Source organism: Pollachius pollachius, assembly GCF_949987615.1.
Source record: "Pollachius pollachius genome assembly, chromosome: 9".
Classification (NCBI taxonomy): Eukaryota; Metazoa; Chordata; class Actinopteri; order Gadiformes; family Gadidae; genus Pollachius; species Pollachius pollachius.
Genome location: NC_136942.1, coordinates 7,515,646 through 7,538,522, shown reverse-complemented (window position 1 = coordinate 7,538,522; position 22,877 = coordinate 7,515,646). Strand labels below are relative to the sequence as shown.

The window sequence follows — 22,877 nt, the reverse complement described above, 5'->3', positions numbered from 1 at the left end:
TCCCAGCCACAGCCGTTGGTCGGTGCGAGCAGATAAAGACTACCCCCCCCCTCGCCCCCCTCCCCAGCCCACTACCACCGCTCTCCTCAGCCAGAGGAAGGTTGCAGCCAAACGTGTGAGGCGCAGTGCACCCTAGGGCTCATCTGCTGTAGGATGCAGTGGCCTTATATAAGGAGCAAGTCAGACGCTATTAAGGTCCAACTCATGGGTATGATACGACAGCTAAATAGAAGATGTGATTGGATGTGTAGGATTATGTTGTTGCTTTATTTGGGACAGTGCATGACCGAAGTATGTGCATCACACCTGCCTTGATGAACTATCTGTGTTGTTGTTGTGTTGTTTTAACCGGCTACACCTACGGTGTCTTCCTATCCTTCGACAACGCCCTGCGCTGCTAAACACAAGGACACACTCAAGTTAAACCAAAGCTTTTGAACGTTAAATGTAAATCAGCCTGCAGCCCCCCCCCCATCAACACTTCCTGGGGCTGACAAAGACGGCCCAAAGGATGTGCAGAATGCTAACAGATGCAGCTTTCCTGGAGGCTGGTGGGGAGAGGGTGTGTGTGTGTGCGTGTAGGAGTGTGTGTGTGTGCGTGCGTGTGTGTGTGTGTGTGTGTGTAGGTGTGTGTGTGTGTGTGTGTGTGTGTGTGTGTGTGTGTGTGTGCATGTATGTGTATGTATAGGTGTGTGTGTGTGTATGTGTGCGAATATGTGTGTGTGTGTGTGTGTGTGTGTGTGTGTGTGTGTGTGTGTGTGATTCTGTTATGATGGCACCCAACTCATGGCTCTCCAGATAGGCAGGCAGGCTCCAGATGGTTGTGTGTGATAAGAGCAACCACACATATAGCCCACCATAAAGAATATACGCCACCCTCTAGCCATCAGATGGAAACGCTCACTCTCTAAATGTCAGAGGAGCTGTGAACGTATGGGTTGGACATGGCGAGACACCTTCTCTCCCCAGAGGAAGAGAAAGAGGAAAATATGGAATGTGTCGTGTTATAACCACATCCATAACTTGTGAGTGTACAGGGTTCTGTTTTGAACATCGTCTTTTAAATACAGTCCATAAAGGGTTTTATTCATGTGGCCAGATTGAACATGGAGTTAGGGAATTCAAGCAGTCTGAACACTGGACAATCTCTCTGGTAGGTTGTGTCACTTATATTATGTAGGGCTTCCTGATTTATAGAGTGTTTAGGGTGCTCTGGAGTTTAAGAGTAAAATGGAAAATGTTGGTTTAAACCATTGTGTTTGTTCATAATCCAATCCAATGGGTTGTTCAAATAAATTCTCATGGCACAATAAAAACACAATGGGCCTTATTGTTATTGTCAGCTCAGGATATGTCACTGAATATTCCAATTGCTACAATATCATTAAAACAAAGATGTGAGACAAGCCAGGAAGTAAAATAGGGTCGAGGGATGGCGGTTCAGAGGTCAACGGAGCACTACCCAGGCCTTGTTAGAGAGTTGTTTTCTGGGTGAACTGCAGCAGTCTGAGGAAATGAGACGCCTATGCAAAAAGCAAGAGCTTCATTGGCCCGTGTGCATCCGAGCCTAATCAGTATTAGTGCGAAAAGAAAACACACTATCGACAGACGAGGGCAATCAGAGAGCCCTATCGTCACGCCTACGGCTTCCTGTGTTTTACAATCATATGGCCTTATAAGGTGCCTCTACACTCTTTCTTATTTCCCTTGGACTGCATTTGACTGGAAAAATATTTGGTTATTTTAATCTTTGTTTCTCCAAGTCAATATTAAAAAGAGAAAGTGTTCAAAATATATTGAGTGAAATCCATGATTAAAGTAATTAGAGAGAGAGAGAGAGAGAGAGAGAGAGAGAGAGAGAGAGAGAGAGAGAGAGGTCATGCAATTAACATGAGCCATTGTTTGCATGATGAACCTGAGTCATTGTTTGTGTTATAAATCATTTGCATCAAGGTCATGTCCCTATGTTTTTAGAGACGTGTGTACGTCTTTAGCCCTTTTTTTTATATTCGAGTTTTACTGCCCTCTGCTGACGAAAATTAAAACTTTTATGGAGCTGGAAATTCTTCACACATTCTACTGACAAAAGGAACATCCTTATTAAATGTTTGATTTCTTATAAAATTGTAATATTGTGAACATTTTTTTTTTTTTTGTCTTTTTTTTTTACTTAATGCAGATCTGCGGTGAACACAATGTTCTGAAAGCTTCTAACCTTTATCTAAAGACAAACCCATTTGCAACCATCGACGTAGAGAACCTGCTGACAACATACAACTATAGATTTAAAGATTTAAAGTTGGATCCACTTGAAGCACTCCCATCCACTTCTAGATGCATCGATAGATAATTAGATATCATCAATATCAACATATTGTTTTTTATGACGATTCGGGTTTGTACATTTCTGACTATGGGCTTTGATATGTACGAGACCATATTTTTTTTTTATCACAGTTAACCCCTTTTTTAAATTCATGCACAAATGTCTCCCATAAATATCAGCAATAAATGCTAATGATTTTGCAGATTTTCTGCCAAGTGGCTCGACCTTAACTCGCCGGTGTACAAACACTAAACGAACAATTTGATTGTTATTTTGTACGCATCAAATATTGAGCAATAACCTTATCCAAAGATTGTTTAAATCTAGAAAAATCCAAAATGTATTTTAATTGATGTGTATGATGCATTTCAAGCGGTTCTTTTTCGTAAGGCACACACCTGACACCTCAAAGCGGACCCTCGTCTTTATAAAGAGTTTCTTCGCTTTCCGAACCGTCTCAGTTGTCGGTGAGGCCGGCGGGGCGGATCCCACACCAGAGAAAATATAACAATAAAGCAACACATCTATTCTTCTTGCCTTATCTGTGTACTGCTTTAACACCTTGCCCCCTGTGGATATAGGATATAAAGGTGGGTACAATTAGGGTCCTATGCCTGGGATAGCTCGCCGGGTTGCAGCTAGCCCACGCTGTTATTTTGGCCAGCAAGCTAACCATAGCTTTGCAAAAAGATGCTTTGTCAAGGGGCAGTGCTAACTGCTAGCCGCATTCACGACAGTGCGGCCAAGGCCGTTATACCAACCTACTGTGATTACAGGCTAACATATGTAGTGGAATTTGGCTTGGTCTACGGCTGTACCTTACTGACAGGATGTTGTTTTGCTGGCAGTAGCAACCATTACCCGCGCTGGGAATTCTGTATACATATTGTTGTCAGGCTCCTGGATTAAATTGGTACTAACATGGCAATTTGCATGCTGAATTAACAATGGATGAGTATTTATGATCAATCTATTTGATTTAATTCCCAGTTATTGTTCTATTCAATTGTCATATTCCTGCTATTTCATATGCTTTTCCATTACACTTGCATCTTTCGTAGATGCCCTCAGCTATGATTGGGAACAGGACAGTTCAGGCTGCGAGCCCAGATGTGGGATCCGCTCCAGCATCATTGGGCCAAATCTCACTAGCGGGACAGTCGGAGGTTTTGAAACAGGTGCTGTGTGTCATTGAGAAGAAGGTTCGCAACATGGAGAAGAAAAAGGTGAATATCATCCTCCTGCCCTGTTTTTTTTGTTGTTGCTTCACAGACCTTTAATGTATTGCCTCATATTTCTGTTATAGTCGTTCAATATTCGTTTTCTATACCCACTATCATACTTAATCCATGCTGAGCTATTGCTGTGTTTAGGTTAATGTCATTTTATTTTATTTGACTGTTACAGGGCAAGTTGGATGATTATGAAGCCAAGAAAAATAAAGGGGAGCGTCTCAACCAGGACCAGCTGGTGAGTCGATGAACCGTCTAATAAATGAATTGTAAGTCCATTTAATTATTAACTCCGGGTTGTGCTTTCTCTAATTACCCCTCTGTTCTTTTATAGGACGCTCTAACCAAGTACCAGGAAATAGTCAATAACCTGGAGTTTGCCCGAGAGCTGCAGAAGGGCTTTGTCACGCTGGGGCAAGACGTAAGCATCAGTACTAGTTATCCTTACTGAGTGGTGGTGTTCCATAGTGTTTCGTTCCTGTTGTAATTAAACTGGAACCCATGTCACCACCTTCATCACCATCCTCCTCCTCATCACCCTCCTCATCATCACCACTCATCTGCATCATCATCACTCCCATCACCACCACCAGATCCAGAAGGCTGTGAAGAAGACGGTCCGGCGGGAGCAGCTGCAGCGCGAGGAGGTGGAGCAGAAGAGGCTGAAGAACGTTCTGGAGCTGCAGTACCTCCTGGACCGGCTCGGGGACGACTCGGTCCGGCAGGAGCTGAGGCAGGGGGTCGGGGGCTCTCCACTACTCACGGACGGGGACCTCAGCGCCCTGGACGAGTTCTACAAGCTGGTTGGGCCGGACCGGGACCAGAACGTCAGGTGGGTCCAGGGGGGTTGCGTCTAGAGTTGGCTCGTGCAAAGCAACTGGCTTTATCGTGGCGGATATGGTTTGTTAACGTTGATGTTGTCTGCTTTTATGCAGGTTGGCTGACCAGTATGAGGACGCATCTACACACCTCTGGGACTTAATGGAAGGGCGGGACAAGGCTGTGGTCGGAACAACATGTAAGTACATGTAAATTCCATTCTTAAGGGGAGCTGAGCTGTATGTTGTGACATGTTATTGCTGCTGCATAACTGCTGTCTAAATAGTAGTTTGACCTGAAGCTTGGCAAATGTTGTTTTAAACCTATGGAATCCACGCCTGATTTGGTCAAACAGAAATGAAAGGATGAAATTCACATCCACAATTCAATACCTAAAGAGTGTACTTTCGGCCATAACTACATTCTGGTAATACTTCCCCATCTCACTCTTCCTTCCATATCTGTCCACCATTTTCTTCCATATGGAAAGAAAAATCAATGCGCAGTACCATTTGCTGATCACTGGCGCTCAACCGCAACGTCAGCCTGTGTGTTTGGGAGGATGTATTCACTACTAAATCAGCCCACTGCTCAGCCCATTCATATCAACTATGTATAGTGACGGGATTCGGCAAGGAATATACAAGACGATATTATAGTGCGGATACAATTCTTTTTCATTTTGCATTGTTTAACCTGGTCCTTCTGTGTCCGACTTTGTTAATTAATGAACGTTCCTGAACAGAACATGGTTGATGCAAGTGGAATATCGCGGAACGTCATTTGATTTTTGAGTCAACCGGACGTTACAGAATCGCACTCCTACTATCAGAGATAACCCCCTGTTGGTGTTGTATTGTTCAGGAAATATGTGCATGGCATTGAGGTGTGGATTATTGGCCCCGGGGCTATTGGAGTGGTGCATTTTCAGCAGTCTGGCATTGTACTTGCACATAAACTGCTGCAGTCGGCTCGGGTCCTGTGGGCTTATTCTGGCTCGGCAGTGAGGCAGGGTGCCAGGTGCCCCGTCGCCTGTAACACCACCGGCCAGGTCTCTGTAGCATGCAACGACCTTGGTGACCCAATTTCCACTCCCCACTCCATTGAGATCTGCGTTGATGGGTCGTTGGCTAAGAGGAAGTTTAGTGCTGTGTTGCTTCAAGCATCACAAATGAAGTAGTGTGTGTGGATGGATGTGGTTTGATGCCTTGCAGCTGCATCCATCCTATGCAACAATGATTAATTTCAAGTCTTGGTGTAGAAACATTAGTGTTTTGTGAAAGCCAGCTTTGATGGGTATTGCAATAAATAACTGATCTGCTGTGTGTAGGACCCAAGTGCTGAGGAAAATCTCTGCTGGCAGTAACTTGAGCAACATCATACTTGATGATGTGTCATTATTTGCCAACACAAACCAGCCACCATGTTGTGCTCAGAATGTCTAAACTCAAGTTCCTATTGGTGTTGCAACGTTGTGGACGTTTTTACACCAGTTGATGGAAACTTAGTTTCCGGTTTATTCAGGTTTAAGTGGCTGTGCATGTTTGTGCTGTATTTGGTCTTTGTGATGAAACTGAAGAGGAAGTCGTTAAAAAAAAGCTGGTGTTATTTTTTGTTGTCCCCTTATAGAGGGGAGGAGACTGTCCCGAATTTACTGACGGACAGAATAAATAATTTCAAGCTTTGAATAATCGTTAGGTTTTCTGAATTAGTATTCAGAGATTAGTAACACTGCTGTAAATTTGCAGTGCATTTCTTTCCCAGTCTGAAATGGAGCCAGCCGAGACCACTACTACAGAATTACACTTTATCAACTGATCATTTTTTTTCCTTTTTTAAAGTGGTTCAATTCGTTTTAACATGTTATTTTAACATTTGTTTTTAACGGAAAACTAAAAGTTTTATTTGGAAAATAATTACCCTATGAATGTACTCTCTTCTCTCTTGTTGGAAAAACCTTACTTTTAGCAGGAGCTTGAAATAGTGTATTTATGCCAGCCCTACAATCCCCACAATTGGATGGCAATATTTGACAACCTCTGCACAAAGAGTAACAGCGCTACAGAAGTTTAATGTTAAGTAACTACGTAGCCTGATAAAATGCTAATAATGTCATTGTGTGCCTATGATTCATTCTCACCTGTGGCCAACCTTTAAAATCCTGTTGGGAGTGATACTAGACAACATTGAGGAGTGTAAAGTACGACCGACTGCTTGGCCAATTCTTTTGAATATGTCCTATTATAACCAACCTCAAAAAAAAAGGATCATACAATTTGAATCCATCCATCTATAGGGGAATGATACCATTGCTCTATTCTGTTTCTCCGTGTTTCCTTGTGTGGCTTACCCCCAACACAAGCCCTGTCCTGTTTCTCCAGACAAGGCGCTGAAGGAGAGCTTGGACCAGGTTCTGCTGAGTGGATACTTCGACAAGGCTCCGGCCCACCAGAACGGAGTGTGTGAGGAGAGGGAGCTGCCACCAGCGCAGCAGCAACAGGAGGAGGAGGAGGAGGAAGAGGAGGATGAGGAAGAAGAGGAGGTGCCGGCGGGAGCCGCGGTCGAGCCGTCGGAGGTGCAGGAGCCCAGCGTTGAGCCAGGTCGGGTCCTTCGTCTGAGAGCCGACGCTTGTTTGAGGGGTTTTTCAATCTCAATTGAATTGAAGGGTGGGAGTTCATATCATTCATTCAATGTTTGCCCCTTCACAGAAGGAGAAGTCATGGAGTACATAGAGCCCATCGCGGTGGAAGCCACAGAGGTAAGTCTAGAATGACATTGCTTTTCTCGAGGGTCAAGAGGTTGCATCCCTCCTGTGTGTATTGTCGTCGTGGTTTTTCGTCGTCGTTGTTGTTGCTGCGGTCGCTACTGACGGGCCTTCTTCGTTCTCCAGTTTGTAAACAGACAGTTCATTCCAGATGGTACATACCGGGATAATGACAAGGAGCAGGCGGGCGAGTGGGCCGCCGAAACAGAGGTAGGACGAACAAGCGGGAATTTGAGCGCAACCTCCTATCCATTGAGGTTATTCCAGGGTGCTCCTCTGTGTGTCTCCTCTCACCGCTCCCACCCCTCCCATCGTCTCTCAGGCCGTGGTCGTCATGCAGCAGCAGGCGGCGCAGCCCCCACCCTCCGCTCTGCCCCTGGAGAGCTGCCCCAACCAGGGGTCCCTAGCCCCCGCCTCCCCTCCCAGCGACCCCCTGGTCCGGAAGCAGGTGGTGCAGGACCTGATGGAGCAGATGCAGGGAACCTACAACTTCATGCAGGTGAGTGGCGGCAGCAAGCTTCTATCTCCAGAGCGGACGCGTTAACGCTCGACATGGTGCGTTTAAACGCTTTGGCTCCACATTTCAGGACTCCATGCTGGAGTTTGAGGGACCACCTCTTGACCCAGCCATCGTATCGGCCCAGCCGATGAAGCCCCCTCAGATTGTGGACATGCCCCAGATGGTCTGTCCGCCAGGTACGGCTCCCTGGTCCGAACCGGCTGTTGCCATGTCCCCTTGTGTATTGTACAGAAGGCTCATGTCGTTGTGTGACTGGGACGAAGCGTTGATGTTTTGATGCTGTTTTTGTTTCAGTGCGCCCCGAGTCCCGCCTCTCAGCACCCAACGCCGTTCCTGTTCAATCTGAGCCCACGCAAGTACGTCGCCGTGATGATGGCAATCGCCTTAAAAATCTATACCAAATCCATTTAAAAGACCATGATTTAATATACTTGATTGCTGCTGTTTAGGTCCCCATCGTCTCCCCTACACCCCCTCCTATGTACCAGACCCCCCACGCACAAGAGCCCAGGCCATCAACTGAGTCCTTAGAAACCCTTCAGGTAATTACTCCACGAAGGATTCTCATGACGTTGTTATGTACCGTTTGATGCTAACAAATGAATTGCCCAGTTAGCAGATTAACCGATCGGCTTGCCAATAGGGGGCAGCATGTGACTTGTATCAATCAGTCCAAGTCATTAGAAATTCAAACCTCCCCACTGTTAACATGCGAGGTTGTGAACTTGGTGTTGTACATTCAGATGGAAACGTCTTGGTCTAATCATACTATGGCTAATGTGTTATAATGTTCCTTTCTGGTCAGACCCCCTTGTCTTTGTCTGAGCAGGCCTCCACGGCCCTGTCCCCGGCCTCTCAGACGCAGGTGTTCCAGCCCGTCTCCAAGGCTCCCCACAGCAGTGGGATCAACGTCAACGCCGCACCATTCCAGTCCATGCAGACAGTAAGGCCCACCCAATAACGATACTAAACAAGGTTCTCTGGTCATTGCTGTGTATCGCTTGACCGTGGAGACAAATTCAACCTTCTGACTCAGACACTGACCGGTGTCTCGTTGTTTGACAACTATGAACTCTTGTGTTGTGTTGACTTGTCAGGTGTTCAACCTCAACGCCCCGATCCCTCCGGCGAGCGAGACGGAGGCCTTGAACCAGGCCAGCCAATACCAAAACAGCTACAGCCAGGGCTTCAGCAGCCAGGCCCCGCTCTCCGCGGAGGCCTCCGAGATGCAGTCGGAACAGCTGCAGTCCGGTGAGCCCAACGGTAAGTGCTTGCTTCTTTTTTTTTTTTTTAAGTGTGTCTATGGCAATGTGTCAACGTGTTTGTCACTACAGTCCACTGTGGTGGAAATGTGCTCATCAACCGCCCTGTGGTTTCCAGAAGTCGGTGCCTTCCATCCTCAAGAGCAGTCGGGCAGCCAGCAGCAGCAGGCCTCGCAGCAGGGCGCGGGCTTTAACCGCCAGGGGCAGTCCTTCTATAACAGCAGGGGCATGGCTCGCGGCGGGCCCCGCAACGCCCGGGGCGTGATGAACGGCTACAGAGGCTCCTCCAACGGTTTCAGAGGTGTGAATGGGACCCAGAAGCTCAAGTTAATATAGAGGCCTGGGGATACGATCACTTGTAGCTCTAGAGCCTGGAGTAGAGAGGCTGACCCGCCGTTTCTGATATGAGGTGGCTCAGTTTCAAATTAGAGACAGGTGTCAAAATGGCACCCATCAGTACTTCTGCTTGTGCGGCTGTCAAAGCATTTGCTGAAGGTGTTACAGGTAGTTCTCTGGTTGGGGCTGCCCATATTAGGAATGTATGCACGCATTTTATTAGATTACACCCTCCACCAGATGGCATACATAGCACCATAAGTATATGTGCACTCATCAACCGGATAACATTAGAAACGTTGTACTTTTGTTTTGTAGGTGGGTACAATGACAATTATCGCACCCCCTTCACCAATACTGCTAACTCTGGATACGGTCAGACTCAGTTCAACACGCCTCGGGACTACCCCAATGGAAACTACCAACGGGTATGAAAAGTGCACTAAACAGCCTCTATTGATCACTACATCGGGATAGCCGACGCCATTGCAGCATCCTAACCTGCCAAAGCCCCATTGATCGACCTCATCGGCCTGTCAAGTCAGCACATTTTGTGTAACGCTGAACATTTTCTTAAACACATGGACGGCCTGTTGCTTGGATGGATGGAGCTCATTGTTTCTCTGCTGCACCATTAATGGTACACTGTCACTACATCACTTCACGGCAGGACTTTAGCACACGATTCAGCCAAAGCTGATCAATGTTGCACTGTAATCCAATCCAGTTAAAAATTATGAAACCACTGGGCCAACCCAGTCGTCGTGATATTTACATTTAGGGCATATAGCAGACGCTTTTATCCAAAGTGACTTACAATATATCGCTGTCTGTACAGTAAGGATGGTCATAGATCCAAGCCACAATAATTGCTAGGTTAACCCATTCCCTGTATACAACAAAGATAGCTAGGATAAGATGCGACGCATCTAAGTACTTTATTTTCTTATTTTTTTGGTGCCAGGGCTGATCTCATCGTTGGTGTGATCGGTGTGTTCTTTAATATGGCTGTCTATGGTTCCTTCCTCAGGACGGTTACCAACAGAACTACAAGCGGGGGACAGGCCAGGGGCCCCGAGGGGCCCCCCGGGGAGGGGCTCAGGCCCTGCGCTCCTGAACGCCCTCTGATATTGACTGTGACTAACTTGCACCACACTGCAAATTCAAAGAATCAAAACGTTGTTTGTTCCGGCTCATTTATGTCCATTCTTTGTTTTTAATCAGTGGTCATTTCCTGGTTCTTTATTGAGGTGTGTCCACGTTGATGGCATATAATATGAACGTTTTAGGTTGAGACGAGTTTGAAATGTAAATCCAATCATGGGTTTTACGCTGGCCCACGTTCAATGTTCCTGTAAACTTGAAAGATTCATTAAGTTATTTTTTTGTATGAATAAAACACCTGCCACTGCTGGTCCAAACCTACAAATTGTTTTCTCCCTTCTCAGCCCTTTATTTTTAATTTGTCTGTTTGGTTATAAAGAACATTTGTTAATTTGAATGGTTCCATTTCTTTGTAAATTGATGTTGCTTCAAAAGTTTCAATAAAGATGTGTTGCATACCTTTGCCCTAATCTGTGCATTTGTATATAAAACGCATCTATCCCTTGATGCATAATATAAATATGACTTTAATTATGTGTATTTTCTGGATGGAACTGAACAGCATGACAGTCAATCTCATATCTGAGTAAAAACATGCCGTTTTCTGGCTCCCAAGTATGCCTGCAGCACGCAAAACGATGAGGCTGAAGTTGCAGCATGGAGTTGCGGCAGCTTTTTGTACTAACGTCGCATAGAATACACGTCACCGGGGTCCTTCACGAACTGGTGTCCCCACGTGAGTTTATCAACAGCATGAGCGCTGGTGCACTGGAGTTCTTTAGAGTCTGGACTTTAATGATTTAACCCTAGTTATCAGGTTGACACATAAGGTAATACTCAATAATTACTTTTTATTTCCAGAGTTATTGTATGTTTTATGTAAATCTGCATTATGATCGAAAATCAGTTTTGACAAGAGATTCCTCCTCACCAGTCTGTCACTCTTTAATTTTAACCTGTTTTCAGCAATTAATGTATCGTAGATCTCATATAAACTATAATTTGCTTTTAGCTTTACGAAAATGGCGACATTTCGAAAGAAGATCGACAATCGGATTCGTGTTCAGATTGAGAATGGTGTCGCTCTGCAACATCGGACCCTGTTCGTTGTTGTTGGTGATCGAGGAAAGGACCAGGTACATCTCGTTTATTTGTATCCTGTTTAAGGCAAAACATGTGTACGGTATTCCGGTTGCATTTGCACCAGCGTCATTTTCAACGATTCGCTGATCTATTTGCATTCCATCTTTCCTTCAGGTTGTTATCCTCCATCACATGTTGTCAAAAGCTGCAGTGAAAGCACGACCCTCTGTTCTGTGGTGCTACAAAAAAGAGCTGGGCTTCAGCAGGTGACCATCATATTCCATGCAATGCCTAACACATATATATATATATCATTATATACAACTGTGTCGATAACATAATGTCACTTTATTCAACAGCAATCGAAAGAAGCGCATGAGACAACTCCAAAAGAAGATTAAATCTGGCACCCTTAACCTGAAGCAGGATGATCCATTTGAACTTTTTGTCGCCGCTACCAACATCCGATATTGTTACTATAAAGAGACCCATAAAATCCTAGGAAACACCTTCGGCATGTGTGTCTTGCAGGTAAGCCATCGCTCCTAGTCCCTATAGATCACAATTCATGAAATAAACAAAGTTTGTTTTTCTTATGTGTTTCATTTCTATACACTCGTTCACAGGACTTTGAAGCACTCACTCCTAACCTGCTCGCCAGGACGGTTGAGACTGTTGAGGGAGGAGGAATCGTAGTCATTTTGCTCAGGACCATGAACTCCCTCAAGCAGCTGTACACTATGTCTATGGTAAGTCCTTCACATTTTCTTCTCCTGTGTACATGGTATTTAAGCAGTTCTTTTGCTGAACCGTGGATTAATGCAAACTGTGGTTGCAGGATGTCCATTCTCGATACAGGACTGAAGCCCATCAGGACGTGGTGGGAAGATTCAATGAGAGGTGCGTTCATTTGGCAGGGTTGCATCTTTACGTATTCATGGTCACAAAGGTGTCTTTTATGGCATGATATTCTACTGGCTTGGGTGCTCCAAACTTAAAGGTTCTGGATTCAATCCAAAACATGCCTTTTCTCTACCCGCTTATTAATGACCTGTATCTGAATTCACTAGGCCACAGAGTCATGAAGTTACTTTCTAACCCTCCCCCAGGTTTATCCTCTCCCTTGCCTCCTGCAAGATGTGTGTCGTCATCGACGACCAGCTCAACGTCCTGCCCATCTCCACCCACATGGCCGCCATCAAGGCGGTTCCTCCAAAGACTCAGGTAATTGGCAACACTTTTTTTGTTGCACCACGTCAACCTTTCACCCTAGCACGCCACTCACCGACAGGGTCACGTAGAATGTTTCTCATCGCAAAGCCCTCTCACTTCCTTCAGGACGATCTGTTGTCGCCGCGGGAGCAGGAGTTGAAGGACCTGAAGGCTTCTCTCCAGGACACGCAGCCGGTTGGCGTGTTGGTGGACAACTGCAAGACCATGGACCAGGTATGACGTCCGCAGCAGCTCCCCCCCGAGAGCTACATCCCATTAGGTTATAGCATGTGAACTATGAGTTGTATCAGTAGGTGACGTCTAGAATTGTTTTCACAGGATGTGTTTGTGATTGCCCGCAAAGTGTTGTATTGTTACTTCAGACCTGTGGGTGCTCTTGTGGGCTTAATTGAACGTGCTTTATTATATTCCTCACCCAGGCCAAGGCTGTGCTGAAGTTCATCGAGGCCATCTCGGAGAAGACCCTAAGGAGCACGGTGGCTCTCACTGCCGCCCGCGGACGTGGAAAATCAGCAGCACTGGGGCTGGCTGTCGCTGGGGCCGTCGCCTTCGGGTAAGGACCTGTTAATGTTTGTTTTATTTTAAATGCCTATATTTTACCAAGGGTATTGTTTTTAATTGAATGGGTTGATTTTGAAATACCTTTATCAATACTTGTTACATCACGAGTGGTAGTGTCCACCCAGCTTCATGATCAATAGTTTAACCTACCAGTTGGTACAGTCCACTGGGTAGGCTTGTTGGTTTATCTATCCATATCCCATCAAGCCCGGTTCTGACATCTACAGATAGGTTCTAGTCACAGTGCAGGCCATTGTTTCTCACGATGCGCTGAACTTCCTCTACAGCTACTCCAACATCTTTGTGACCTCACCGAGCCCAGACAACTTGCACACCCTCTTTGAGTTCATCTTCAAGGGATTTGACGCTCTCCAGTACCAGGTAAGGCACCTGACCATAACCTCTTTTACCCGATTGCCCATTTGAAATACATTTGAATGAATAAATGACAACATTAACACATCATTTTTGTGTATCCGGTCGCCGTGACGCGTAGGAGCACCTCGACTACGAGATCATCCAGTCCCTGAACCCGGACTTCAACAAGGCGGTGGTGCGGGTGAACATCTTCAAGGAGCACCGGCAGACCATCCAGGTGGGTGATCCAGCGCCCTCCCCCCCCCCCCTCCTTCTGCATCCAGGCCCTTCTGAAAGCTCATCTGTACTCGTTTGTTCCCAGTCGTTCCAAAACTATACGAGGGGAACCGTCTCGGGTTGGTGTGTATTTTGAAGGACCCACTACACCGACCTCACCGCTCGTGTTTTGTTCCTGACAGTACATCCACCCGGGTGATGCTGTCAAGCTTGGCCAGGCTGAGCTCCTGGTCATTGACGAGGCAGCAGCCATTCCCCTCCCCCTGGTGAAGAACCTGCTGGGGCCTTACCTGGTCTTCATGGCCTCAACCATCAATGGGTTCGTAGTAGCAGTACTACTGCTTTTAGCTCTCATCTCTCTCTCTCTCACCTGTCCTCTCCCTCCAATCATTTCACTCCCTCCCATTACATATTACATATTTTTCTCTTCCATTATATCGAGATTTCTCTTTCTTCTTCCCAACTCCTCAGCCTTCTCTAGGCCACACCAATTCTTTCTTTCTTGCTTTCTTACTTTCTTTCTTTCTTTCTTTTTACATTTGATTTTGTAATGTATCTATTTATGTCTAACGTATCCCCTCCTCCCACCATATCTCCAGCTATGAGGGCACCGGTCGCTCTCTGTCCCTCAAGCTGATCCAGCAGTTGCGACAGCAGAGTTCTGACAGTCAACAGAACATGTCTGCAGAGAATAAGGGCACCAACACCGTCCGGATAGCTTCAGGTGAAATTATCCTCCAGCCCTTATCTAATTCCACCACTATATTGTAAACTATAGACACACACTCACTCACTCACTCACTCACTCACTCACTCACGACTCTGTCTTCCCCTTCCATGCAGCCCGCTCCCTTCATGAGGTCTCGCTGCACGAGTCCATCCGTTACAGCCCAGGGGACGCCGTGGAGAAGTGGCTGAATGAGCTGCTCTGTCTGGACTGCCTGAACATCCCCAGGCTCATATCTGGCTGCCCGCTGCCTCAAACTTGTGATCTGTATCCTTTTTCAATGGCCGAACATGAAAGATGGAACTGACTTCAATGACTGTGCGGGTCAGATGGGAAAGGGTACCATGACAAATTTAACATTTTCAACAAGGCACCTTGTTTAAGGATAGGGTAGGGTAGGCATCCTTGGGGGATGCCTACCCAGTAGGCATTGGGGGATTGCCATTGATTGACATTGGGGGATTGCGGCGCCCTAGGCACTACTCTATCCGGCCCTAACCTGATCAATGCACCCTTGAGTGCTGCAGCTGTTTTCCTTCCGTCGTTGTCCTTAGCGCCTTCCCGTAGGTACTATGTCAACAGAGACACCCTGTTCTGTTACCACAAGGCCTCCGAGGTCTTCCTGCAGAGACTCATGGCCCTCTACGTGTCCTCCCACTACAAGGTGAGCGGTTAACTCTCCACTCCCCAAGGTACAGTTCTCGGCTCCTGGTGTGGTTCCTATCTGGAGATCCTAACCGTCCCTCCTCTTCCCTCCATCCCCGGCTCCAGAACTCGCCCAATGACCTCCAGCTGCTGTCCGATGCGCCCGCCCACCACCTCTTCTGTCTCCTGCCCCCCGTGCCCCCCACACAGAACTCCCTGCCAGAGGTCCTGGCCGTGGTGCAGGTACGTAGGACCCCCCTTAACCCTATCACGTCCTGCTGTGCACTGCTTGACTATCACTAGGGGCAACAAATAAAATAACCACGAGTTGTGGTTCCGATGGCTACTATATCATTTATTTTGGTTTGCATGGACTGCTTGATCCCTTTCTCCCCGGTGAGATGCTTCGGAGTAAAGCCGCTGCCTCGGCCCAAATTGTACCGACAGAAGTATGATTTATTCCTCCAGGTTTGTCTGGAAGGGGAGATCTCTCAGCAGTCGATCCTCAACAGTCTGTCCAGAGGGAAGAAGGCGGCTGGGGACCTGATCCCCTGGACCGTCTCAGAACAGGTACACCTCCACCAAGTCACGGCTCTGTTTGGTCGTTGACGAGGACTGCTTTCCAGAGGAATCTCTCTTCTCTTCTCCGTTCTTGTAAAGCTTCTGTCGGTTCATATTTGGAACGATTGGATGTGCACACAAATCCAACTCAATTGCTGTAACTCGAATGCAAAGCGACCAATCTTAGAATGTTTACAACCTACTTTCGTGCCTGGGTAACACCCTAGCTCCGCACATCTTGGTACAACTCTTCCTCCCTCTCCCTTCTCCAGTTCCAAGACCCAGAGTTTGGCGGTCTCTCCGGCGCCCGAGTCGTGCGCATTGCGGTGAACCCCGACTATCAAGGGGTAAGAAAAGACCCCTCTGCCGCGTGGTTCGTTGGATGTAGCTGTTCCCCACGTGAAGGTGTTTTATAGCGCTGACTGTGGCTCCTTCCCCCAGATGGGCTACGGCTCCAGGACTCTGGAGCTGCTGCAGATGTACTACGAGGGAAAGTTCCCCACCATGACCGAGAACGGACACACTGGCAACAGTGAGATCACGACTGTCGGCAGCGAGGTAAGACAACCAGAGAGCCATGAAGATGAACTCAGCGCCCCAGAGATGGGGGTTCATTTGAGGGGTAGAGGTAGTGTCAGTAATAGGGGTTAGGGTTAGAAATTGTTTTAGGGTTAGCAATAGGATTTGGATTAGTAATGGGATTAGTTATAGGGTTAGGGTTTGTCATAGTTTAAGGGTTGGTGGTAGGGCCTATTCCTCAATGATAGACAAGCGTTTGGCTGGGATGCCATGAAATTGGAAGATTGAAAAAAAAAAAAAGCTTTAATATAAATGGATTCTAAATGAATTGTAAGTTACCGTATTCTCCGCACTATAAGGCGCACTTAAAAGCCGGTAATTTTCTCAAAAAACGACAGTGCGCCTTATAATCCGGAGCGCCTTATATATGGATCAATTGGTTAATTGGTTGATCCATACTGGTTGTAAACGGCGCTCTGTCAAAATGTTTCAGTATGAAAAACCAATAAAAACAATTTAATAATAATAATAAAATGTTTCACTACGACTACGATAAAGCCACACCGCTTGCAGCATTACGGCTATCGTAGTCAGTGCACACAGCATTTTACTGCGCTTACTCACAGTCCCAGTATCTCACAGTATCACACTCACAGTATCTTCTATGCTATGCGCCTTATAATCCGGTGCGCCCTATTTATGAAAAAAGTTCTAAAATAGGTCATTCATTGAAGGTGCGCCTTATAATCCGGTGCGCGTTATAGTGCGGGAAATACGGTAATTGCTGGTCAATGCATCACCCATCCAGGCTGTCGGCCTGCTCGAGGAGGTGCTCACGCCCAGGAAGGAGCTCCCCCCTCTGCTGCTGAAGCTGAGCGAGAGGAGAGCGGAGCGACTCCACTACCTGGGCGTCTCCTATGGTCTCACCACCCAACTGCTCAGGTGAGCTTTATCTTAAAGGCCGGTTTGCTCAGTTCGTAGCCTCTTTGTATACAGACGGAGATTTAATGGTATGTATCATTTTCTTTCAAATGACAGATTTTGGAAGAGGGCTGGCTACACCCCGGTCTATCTAAGACAGACACCTGTGAGTGAGAAGGGATTTATATTTTTTTATAGTGTCTTTTTCTGGAAGAGAATTCATTCATTTGCATTCCATCCGTGATTGATGGATGTTGTCTGTTACTGAAGAGTGTCTGTGTCTGTCTGCGTCTGTGTTCAGAATGACCTGACGGGGGAGCACTCCTGTGTGATGCTGAAGGACCTCAGAATGGAAGAGGCTTCCGAGCAGGCTCAGTGGCTGTCTGCGTTTTGGACAGGTGAGCAACCACCTCTTTATCCTCCCGTGTCTCTCCGAGCGCACCCTATCACGCCTCGAGCCGCCTCCACACCCCCGAACACCCCTTCATAGCGGCTCCTCTGCTTCCCACAGACTTCAGACGGCGCTTCATCTCGCTGCTCTCCTACCAGTTCAGCAGCTTCCAGCCCAGCATGGCCCTCAACATCCTGCAGAACCGGAACAGCAAGGAGACGGCCAACAGTAGGACTGCTGCTATTCTTCTTTGTTATTAGGATGTGCTATTTCAGCTTAAAAGGTCCAGTGTGTGGAATTGAGTCGCATCTAGCGGTGAGGATGTAGATTACAACCAACTGAATACCCCCGCCCCCGACCGGCTCTGTTCACTGGTGGCCTTTACTGGCCCTTTACTGTTTTGCGTAAGGTGCCAGTAGGTACTTCAAAAACGATGTCATCGTCTACGACTGCATCGTGTAGCCAAGGGTCAAGTGATTTTGACATATTTATGAATCTGATTTAGTAAATGTAAATCTATAGGCCATGTTTACAAGTAAAGATCCTTTTACATCACCATTAACATTTGTTAATTCATGGTGGGGCCTCAGACCCCAAAACCAAAACCTTTATAGCTGTGTCAAAAAGTCGAACCACCTCCGCCACTCAAACCTATCCTGAAAATGATCTAAGATCTCTCACTTTCTCCATCTCCCCTCACTCATCTCCTTCATCTCTCCTATTGCCTTCTCCCCTCCCTGCAGCGATCGGCAGCATGGAGCTCGCCATCCACTTCAGCCCCTACGACCTGAAGCGCATGGAGCTGTACTCCAGGAGCATGGTAGACTACCACCTCATCATGGACCTGGTGCCCAAGGTGGCGCAGCTCTTCTTCCTCCGGCAGCTGGGCGACATCTCCCTCTCCGCGGCCCAGTGTGTAGGTGTCGTTCCCCCACCATCCCGTTGTTTTTCTTTGCGACTGTCGTTTAAGGACCCGTCCACACGTATACATATATCTTTCTAAAGTATACGTTTTCAGCTGTCCACATAAATGCACACCTTGGTTTTGAGAGACCCCCTCAGGAAGGTTTTGTCAAAGGCATTTTCAGTTATCGAAAATAAATTATTAGATCATTTATTTGAAGTGGACAGAGGCCCAAACATAGAGAAAATAGTCATCTATATAAAAAGTGTGCTATGGAGTGTTAACAGTCCTCTTGGTTCCGTCCAGGCGCTGCTGTTGGGCGTTGGGCTGCAGCACAAGACGGTGAACCAGCTGGAGAAGGAGATTGAGCTGCCAGGCACACAGCTCATGGGTCTGTTCAACCGTCTGATTCGCAAGATCGTGCAAGTGAGTGGGCGCCTGGAGCTGCCCCTGGGTGTTAAGCTAACATTGTGTTCGGAGTCGATTCGGTTTTAAGAGAGGCGTTGGAACCACATGGTCACAGATATTATGACCTCTCCTAGGTTTTCAGCAACGTGCAAGAGCAGGCTGTCGAAGCCGAGATGGTGGCGTCGAAAGAAATCACCATGGAGCCGACAGTCGGGAGTCTGACAGATGATCTGGTATTTAAACGTATTTTATGTTTGTTATCATTCTGCAAAATCATTTTAAAGTCCTGCCACTCAACCCCTCACCTCTTCCTTGGCAGAATGAGGCTGCCAAGGAGTTTGACGAAAAACACAAGCAAGACCTGGAGAAAATCAAGGAGCTGAACTTTGAAGAGTGAGTAGTACAAGCCATGGGCAGTGTTTGTTGGGAATTCTCCCTCTAAATGAGCAGGTCCATACAAAAACTATCATTGAATAGGTGAACACTGTTGTCCGATATTCGGACCATTGTGCTTACTATCTGCTGTAATTGATTCATTCTCCCAGCACATTGAAACTCACTTTTCCTTTCTGCTTAAGGTACAAAATCCGTGGAAACGATGACGAGTGGGACCATGTCTTGAAGAAGGCGGGGAACCCGGCTGTCGTCAGTATAAAGAGGTATGTGGGGTTTAAGAGTTGTTTTGAACACATTTCTGCTGTGAAAATATAGGATTTTAACACTCTTGCACTACGCACAGCGACAAGAAGAGGAAGCTGGATGTGGAAAGCCATGTGGCAGTTCCAGAGGAGCCAAAACACGGCAAACTGAAGAAGGGCGGTGGCAAAAAGGCCAAATTTGGAAAGAAGAGATGAGATTTGATGTTGGACCAATGAACTTATATATTTTATACAATTGTGGAGCAATGTTTGCGCTGTTGTTCAATAACCACAAGTCTAGTCAACACAGAATACACATACATAAACCGTAAGAAAGGATTGACTGTTAACATAACTCTTCAGAGCATTGCCTATCATTAATGTCTATCAGAATCAAATTCCCTTTTTTTATAATAAAAAGTTTGGACAGAGCTTAAAATGGCGTTGGGTAGGACTCCATGACATGTCATCGGAAAACACGAGGTCGTAGGTCAATCCACCTCTGATTCAGCTGCTGCTTCAGGGTCTCTGGGGCAAAAGTACAATCTATGGCTTGCTGGGAGAGCTTCCACACGTCCTCATGGCTCAGCCCGAATGTGGTCGCTGCCAGCTCATACTCCTGAGATAGATTGGTGCTGAAGACTCCCTTATCGTCAGTCTGTTGTATAGACAAAATTGTATTGTTAGGAGCAATTCAAAGTAATTGTTTTAAATAAAACCGTTGAACTATGTAAATGCTTGGTTAAGAACTTCAGAAAAACTAAATTTTGAGCAGTGACAATTCAAAACCAATAGGGCCGCACAGACTTACGCATATCACACTAGGATGTCCCATCTGATACCAGAACTTGAAGTGATGTTCGGAGTAACATGGCACCGTTCGACCCTTGACATTAGACGTCAAGCAGAGCTCTACAACACAAATGGACGTTTTAGAATATGATCCATTATACGGGTTAAAGGTGACATATTATACCACCAGGTGTGAGTGTGATTAGCCATTACAAGCCGGTTTGAAAATCTGCCTCTTCTGACATCACAAGTGGGCGTGTCCCCTTAGATCAGTCTACCAGCCTACCCAGTGGACTGTAGCAAACGTTCATCTATCTCGCACACATCTAGGTGGACACACGCCCACTTGTGATGTCAGAAGAGGCAGATTTTCAAACGGCTTGTAACAGCTAATCACACTCACACCTGGTAGTATAATATATTCACCTTTAAAACCGGTTGGTGTGGTCTTGACTCAAATCGTGAACATTTCACACTCACCCAGTGGTATGTTATTCTTCACCACTGCATCAACCAGGGTCTGAGATCCGCCAACGTTGGGATGCAAAAACGTGCCGTGGCCGATCCTGTCGGGAGGAAGAGTTAACAGCAGCTCAGTCTCCTCCAACTGGGAGGGGACCTGAAAACACAACAGCAGACTCAATTTAAAACACAGCTTTCAGGAAAGAAGTTGGCATGGGCAGCCATCTCGTGATGGGTAGACATCACGTACCTCTGACAGGTGGAGCGCAAGCTTCAGTCCACAGTTTCTGGCCCTCACCAGGGCCGGGAGTAGATCTCTGCCATGGCCCACCTTAAAACCGAACACAAGTACTCAGTGAGAGAGAGATGAAATCATGAGGCAGCATGCGCCTCAATCGTTGTTTCACTGACCGTTGGGTCTCCACTCAGGTCGAGCCCCACCACTAAGCCATCTGTGGACAGCATGAACTCTTCGGCCAGTTTCACGGTCTCCATGGCAACCTCAGTTCCGTTCCTTCGATCAATTGCAACTAGGAACCTTGGGGGAGGAAAACAGGAGAAATCAATGCATAAATATTTGGACAATTAAATAGAATCTCAATACAAATCACGCAATGTTACTGAACACAACAAGGAATACAATACACAAACTGTCAAGTTGATTTCACTATCTTTTGTCAGATACAGTTAATGTAATTGCAAACATACCTGACATCAATATCTACGCCGTCGCCTTTACATTGCTTGACGGCTTCAAGAACAGTCTCTACATATCTCCGTTTTGTCAGTCCTAATAATGAGAGAACAATCACTATAATCCCCCTCTGGTTTTAAAAGGTATGGAATACAATACAGCAAATTGGGTGTTATCTTGCCTGTTTTTATCTCCTCTCTTGGTGTACTTCTGAGCTCCAAATACTTGACGCCATCGGCTGCAAACTCATTCACAACATCTTTGGCCACCTAAAAGAAACCATTCAGCTGGTTAAGAAACTGACCATTTGTAAAGCGTCGACAAACACGTCTTATATTCCACCCAGAAGGTTTTTTTTTACCATAAAAATATCCTCCTCTGTGTCCACCAGTTGATGGATCACCTTAAAAACTCGAAAACACCTGCGGACATAAGAGGGCTTGCTGTGAACATGTGGCAATGCGGCAATGTGTTCATAACAATGCGGGTCAATGTGCATGCAAGTGTTCATTAAGGTGCAGGTCAATGTGCATGCAAGTGTTCATTAAGGTGCAGGTCAACGTGCACGCAACTGTTCATTACAGTGCAGGTCGACCGTCAACGTGCATCCAAGTGTTCATTCAACGTGCATATTTGATCGTTTTTATTCAACATAATCCAGAGACATACTCGTCCATTGTCCTCCGCTGGCCGCTGCGGATGGCGGTCATGTTGTGCTCGATGTTAAGATGAGGCTTGCGGGCAATAAGCTTCTCCATGGTCTGGAAGCTGACGGAGCCATTGAGGTGAGCGTGTAGCTCCTAAAACACACCGCAGAGGTTCAAGTTTGCAAGAAATGTAAAAATATGTGTTATGGAAAGACATTCAACGTGGGGAAAAAAAACACTTACCACTTTTGGAAGTTCCCGATAGAAGATATCGGCCTGTTTTTCCATTATGAACAAACGCACGGAGCTTATCTCTCAGAGGCTTTCGAGCGCTTATCTGGTGTTGACAGCTTTCCTGTTTTCAGTGCATATTTTTCGAGGAACATTCAGCGTGCAACCACAAATGTAGTCCCCAGGAAACAAAGGTTTATTTGAAAAGGTACATACATTCATGGTAGGTCGGGTGAAATAAATAAAATGCGGACTCTATAAAAAGTGTATTCAAAAAATATATATATATATTGTAAGTGTTTCGACCAATCCAAGATCAACTTAGTTGCTCAATTAGGTTGAATTGTTTTTATTTTGGGGCTACTTAATCTGACTACTCTATTGCAGTACACTTGCCTACACTGAAATAGACAAAAGCATACTTGGTTAATAAAATATAATATTTGAAGCCCACTCCTTGTAAACTAATATTATATTGCAAACTCACAGTGTACTCACATTTA

The 22,877-nt window shown here is 46.2% G+C and overlaps 3 protein-coding genes across 5 annotated transcripts; 2 read left to right on the top strand and 1 right to left on the bottom strand.

The window, feature by feature from the left end:
* The first annotated feature begins 924 nt into the window (after positions 1-924).
* caprin1b (cell cycle associated protein 1b) lies at positions 925-10,814 on the top strand. 3 transcript variants are annotated; one of them, XM_079743942.1, is made up of 19 exons: positions 925-1,025; positions 2,180-2,916; positions 3,388-3,552; positions 3,734-3,796; positions 3,893-3,979; positions 4,152-4,390; positions 4,494-4,576; positions 6,759-6,977; positions 7,086-7,135; positions 7,268-7,351; positions 7,464-7,640; positions 7,729-7,837; positions 7,956-8,017; positions 8,111-8,203; positions 8,491-8,604; positions 8,759-8,924; positions 9,042-9,224; positions 9,578-9,687; positions 10,290-10,814. In XM_079743942.1, the coding sequence occupies exons 3-19, from the start codon at positions 3,388-3,390 to the stop codon at positions 10,374-10,376; spliced, it is 2,091 nt and encodes a 696-aa protein (XP_079600068.1). In that variant the 5' UTR covers positions 925-1,025; positions 2,180-2,916; the 3' UTR covers positions 10,377-10,814. The 3 variants fall into 3 exon arrangements, with proteins under 3 accessions (XP_079600068.1, XP_079600066.1, XP_079600067.1); XM_079743940.1 differs by having other exon boundaries at positions 927-1,025; positions 8,467-8,604; XM_079743941.1 differs by lacking the exon at positions 925-1,025 and having other exon boundaries at positions 2,175-2,916; positions 8,467-8,604.
* A 272-nt stretch (positions 10,815-11,086) lies between these two features.
* Positions 11,087-19,780, top strand: nat10 (N-acetyltransferase 10). The gene is made up of 29 exons (XM_079742714.1): positions 11,087-11,193; positions 11,376-11,499; positions 11,621-11,712; positions 11,806-11,977; positions 12,073-12,195; positions 12,285-12,346; positions 12,556-12,670; positions 12,785-12,892; positions 13,099-13,232; positions 13,528-13,621; positions 13,737-13,835; positions 14,017-14,153; positions 14,434-14,558; positions 14,678-14,828; positions 15,129-15,225; positions 15,333-15,449; positions 15,675-15,776; positions 16,040-16,114; positions 16,209-16,325; positions 17,095-17,228; positions 17,325-17,373; positions 17,509-17,605; positions 17,719-17,826; positions 18,342-18,514; positions 18,809-18,928; positions 19,045-19,143; positions 19,230-19,303; positions 19,489-19,569; positions 19,650-19,780. Exons 2-29 carry the CDS (start codon positions 11,386-11,388, stop codon positions 19,762-19,764), a joined length of 3,084 nt encoding a protein of 1,027 aa, XP_079598840.1. The 5' UTR covers positions 11,087-11,193; positions 11,376-11,385; the 3' UTR covers positions 19,765-19,780.
* Positions 19,781-19,998: 218 nt separating this feature from the next.
* mapda (N6-Methyl-AMP deaminase) lies at positions 19,999-22,507 on the bottom strand. Its single transcript, XM_079742715.1, has 10 exons — positions 22,387-22,507; positions 22,166-22,296; positions 21,858-21,918; positions 21,678-21,765; positions 21,511-21,592; positions 21,214-21,340; positions 21,053-21,133; positions 20,821-20,959; positions 20,360-20,460; positions 19,999-20,206 (listed from the first exon to the last, which is right to left on the bottom strand). The coding sequence occupies exons 1-10, from the start codon at positions 22,429-22,431 to the stop codon at positions 20,015-20,017; spliced, it is 1,047 nt and encodes a 348-aa protein (XP_079598841.1). The 5' UTR covers positions 22,432-22,507; the 3' UTR covers positions 19,999-20,014.
* Between the last annotated feature and the right edge of the window lie 370 nt (positions 22,508-22,877).

Excerpts from the sequence above, each read along its gene's own strand:
- caprin1b (XM_079743940.1), top strand. The coding sequence starts at position 3,388 with ATGCCCTCAGCTATGATTGGGAACAGGACAGTTCAGGCTGCGAGCCCA. Across the intron at positions 3,980-4,151 it reads TTGTCACGCTGGGGCAAGAC|ATCCAGAAGGCTGTGAAGAA; the intron begins GTAAGCATCAGT and ends CACCACCACCAG. Across the intron at positions 7,838-7,955 it reads CCAGATGGTCTGTCCGCCAG|TGCGCCCCGAGTCCCGCCTC; the intron begins GTACGGCTCCCT and ends TTTTTGTTTCAG.
- nat10 (XM_079742714.1), top strand. The coding sequence starts at position 11,386 with ATGGCGACATTTCGAAAGAAGATCGACAATCGGATTCGTGTTCAGATT. Across the intron at positions 17,606-17,718 it reads GCTGTCTGCGTTTTGGACAG|ACTTCAGACGGCGCTTCATC; the intron begins GTGAGCAACCAC and ends TGCTTCCCACAG. Across the intron at positions 19,570-19,649 it reads GCTGTCGTCAGTATAAAGAG|CGACAAGAAGAGGAAGCTGG; the intron begins GTATGTGGGGTT and ends CACTACGCACAG.
- mapda (XM_079742715.1), bottom strand. The coding sequence starts at position 22,431 with ATGGAAAAACAGGCCGATATCTTCTATCGGGAACTTCCAAAAGTG. Across the intron at positions 21,766-21,857 it reads CAGAGGAGGATATTTTTATG|GTGGCCAAAGATGTTGTGAA; the intron begins GTAAAAAAAAAC and ends GGTTTCTTTTAG. Across the intron at positions 21,134-21,213 it reads ACCTGAGTGGAGACCCAACG|GTGGGCCATGGCAGAGATCT; the intron begins GTCAGTGAAACA and ends TTCGGTTTTAAG.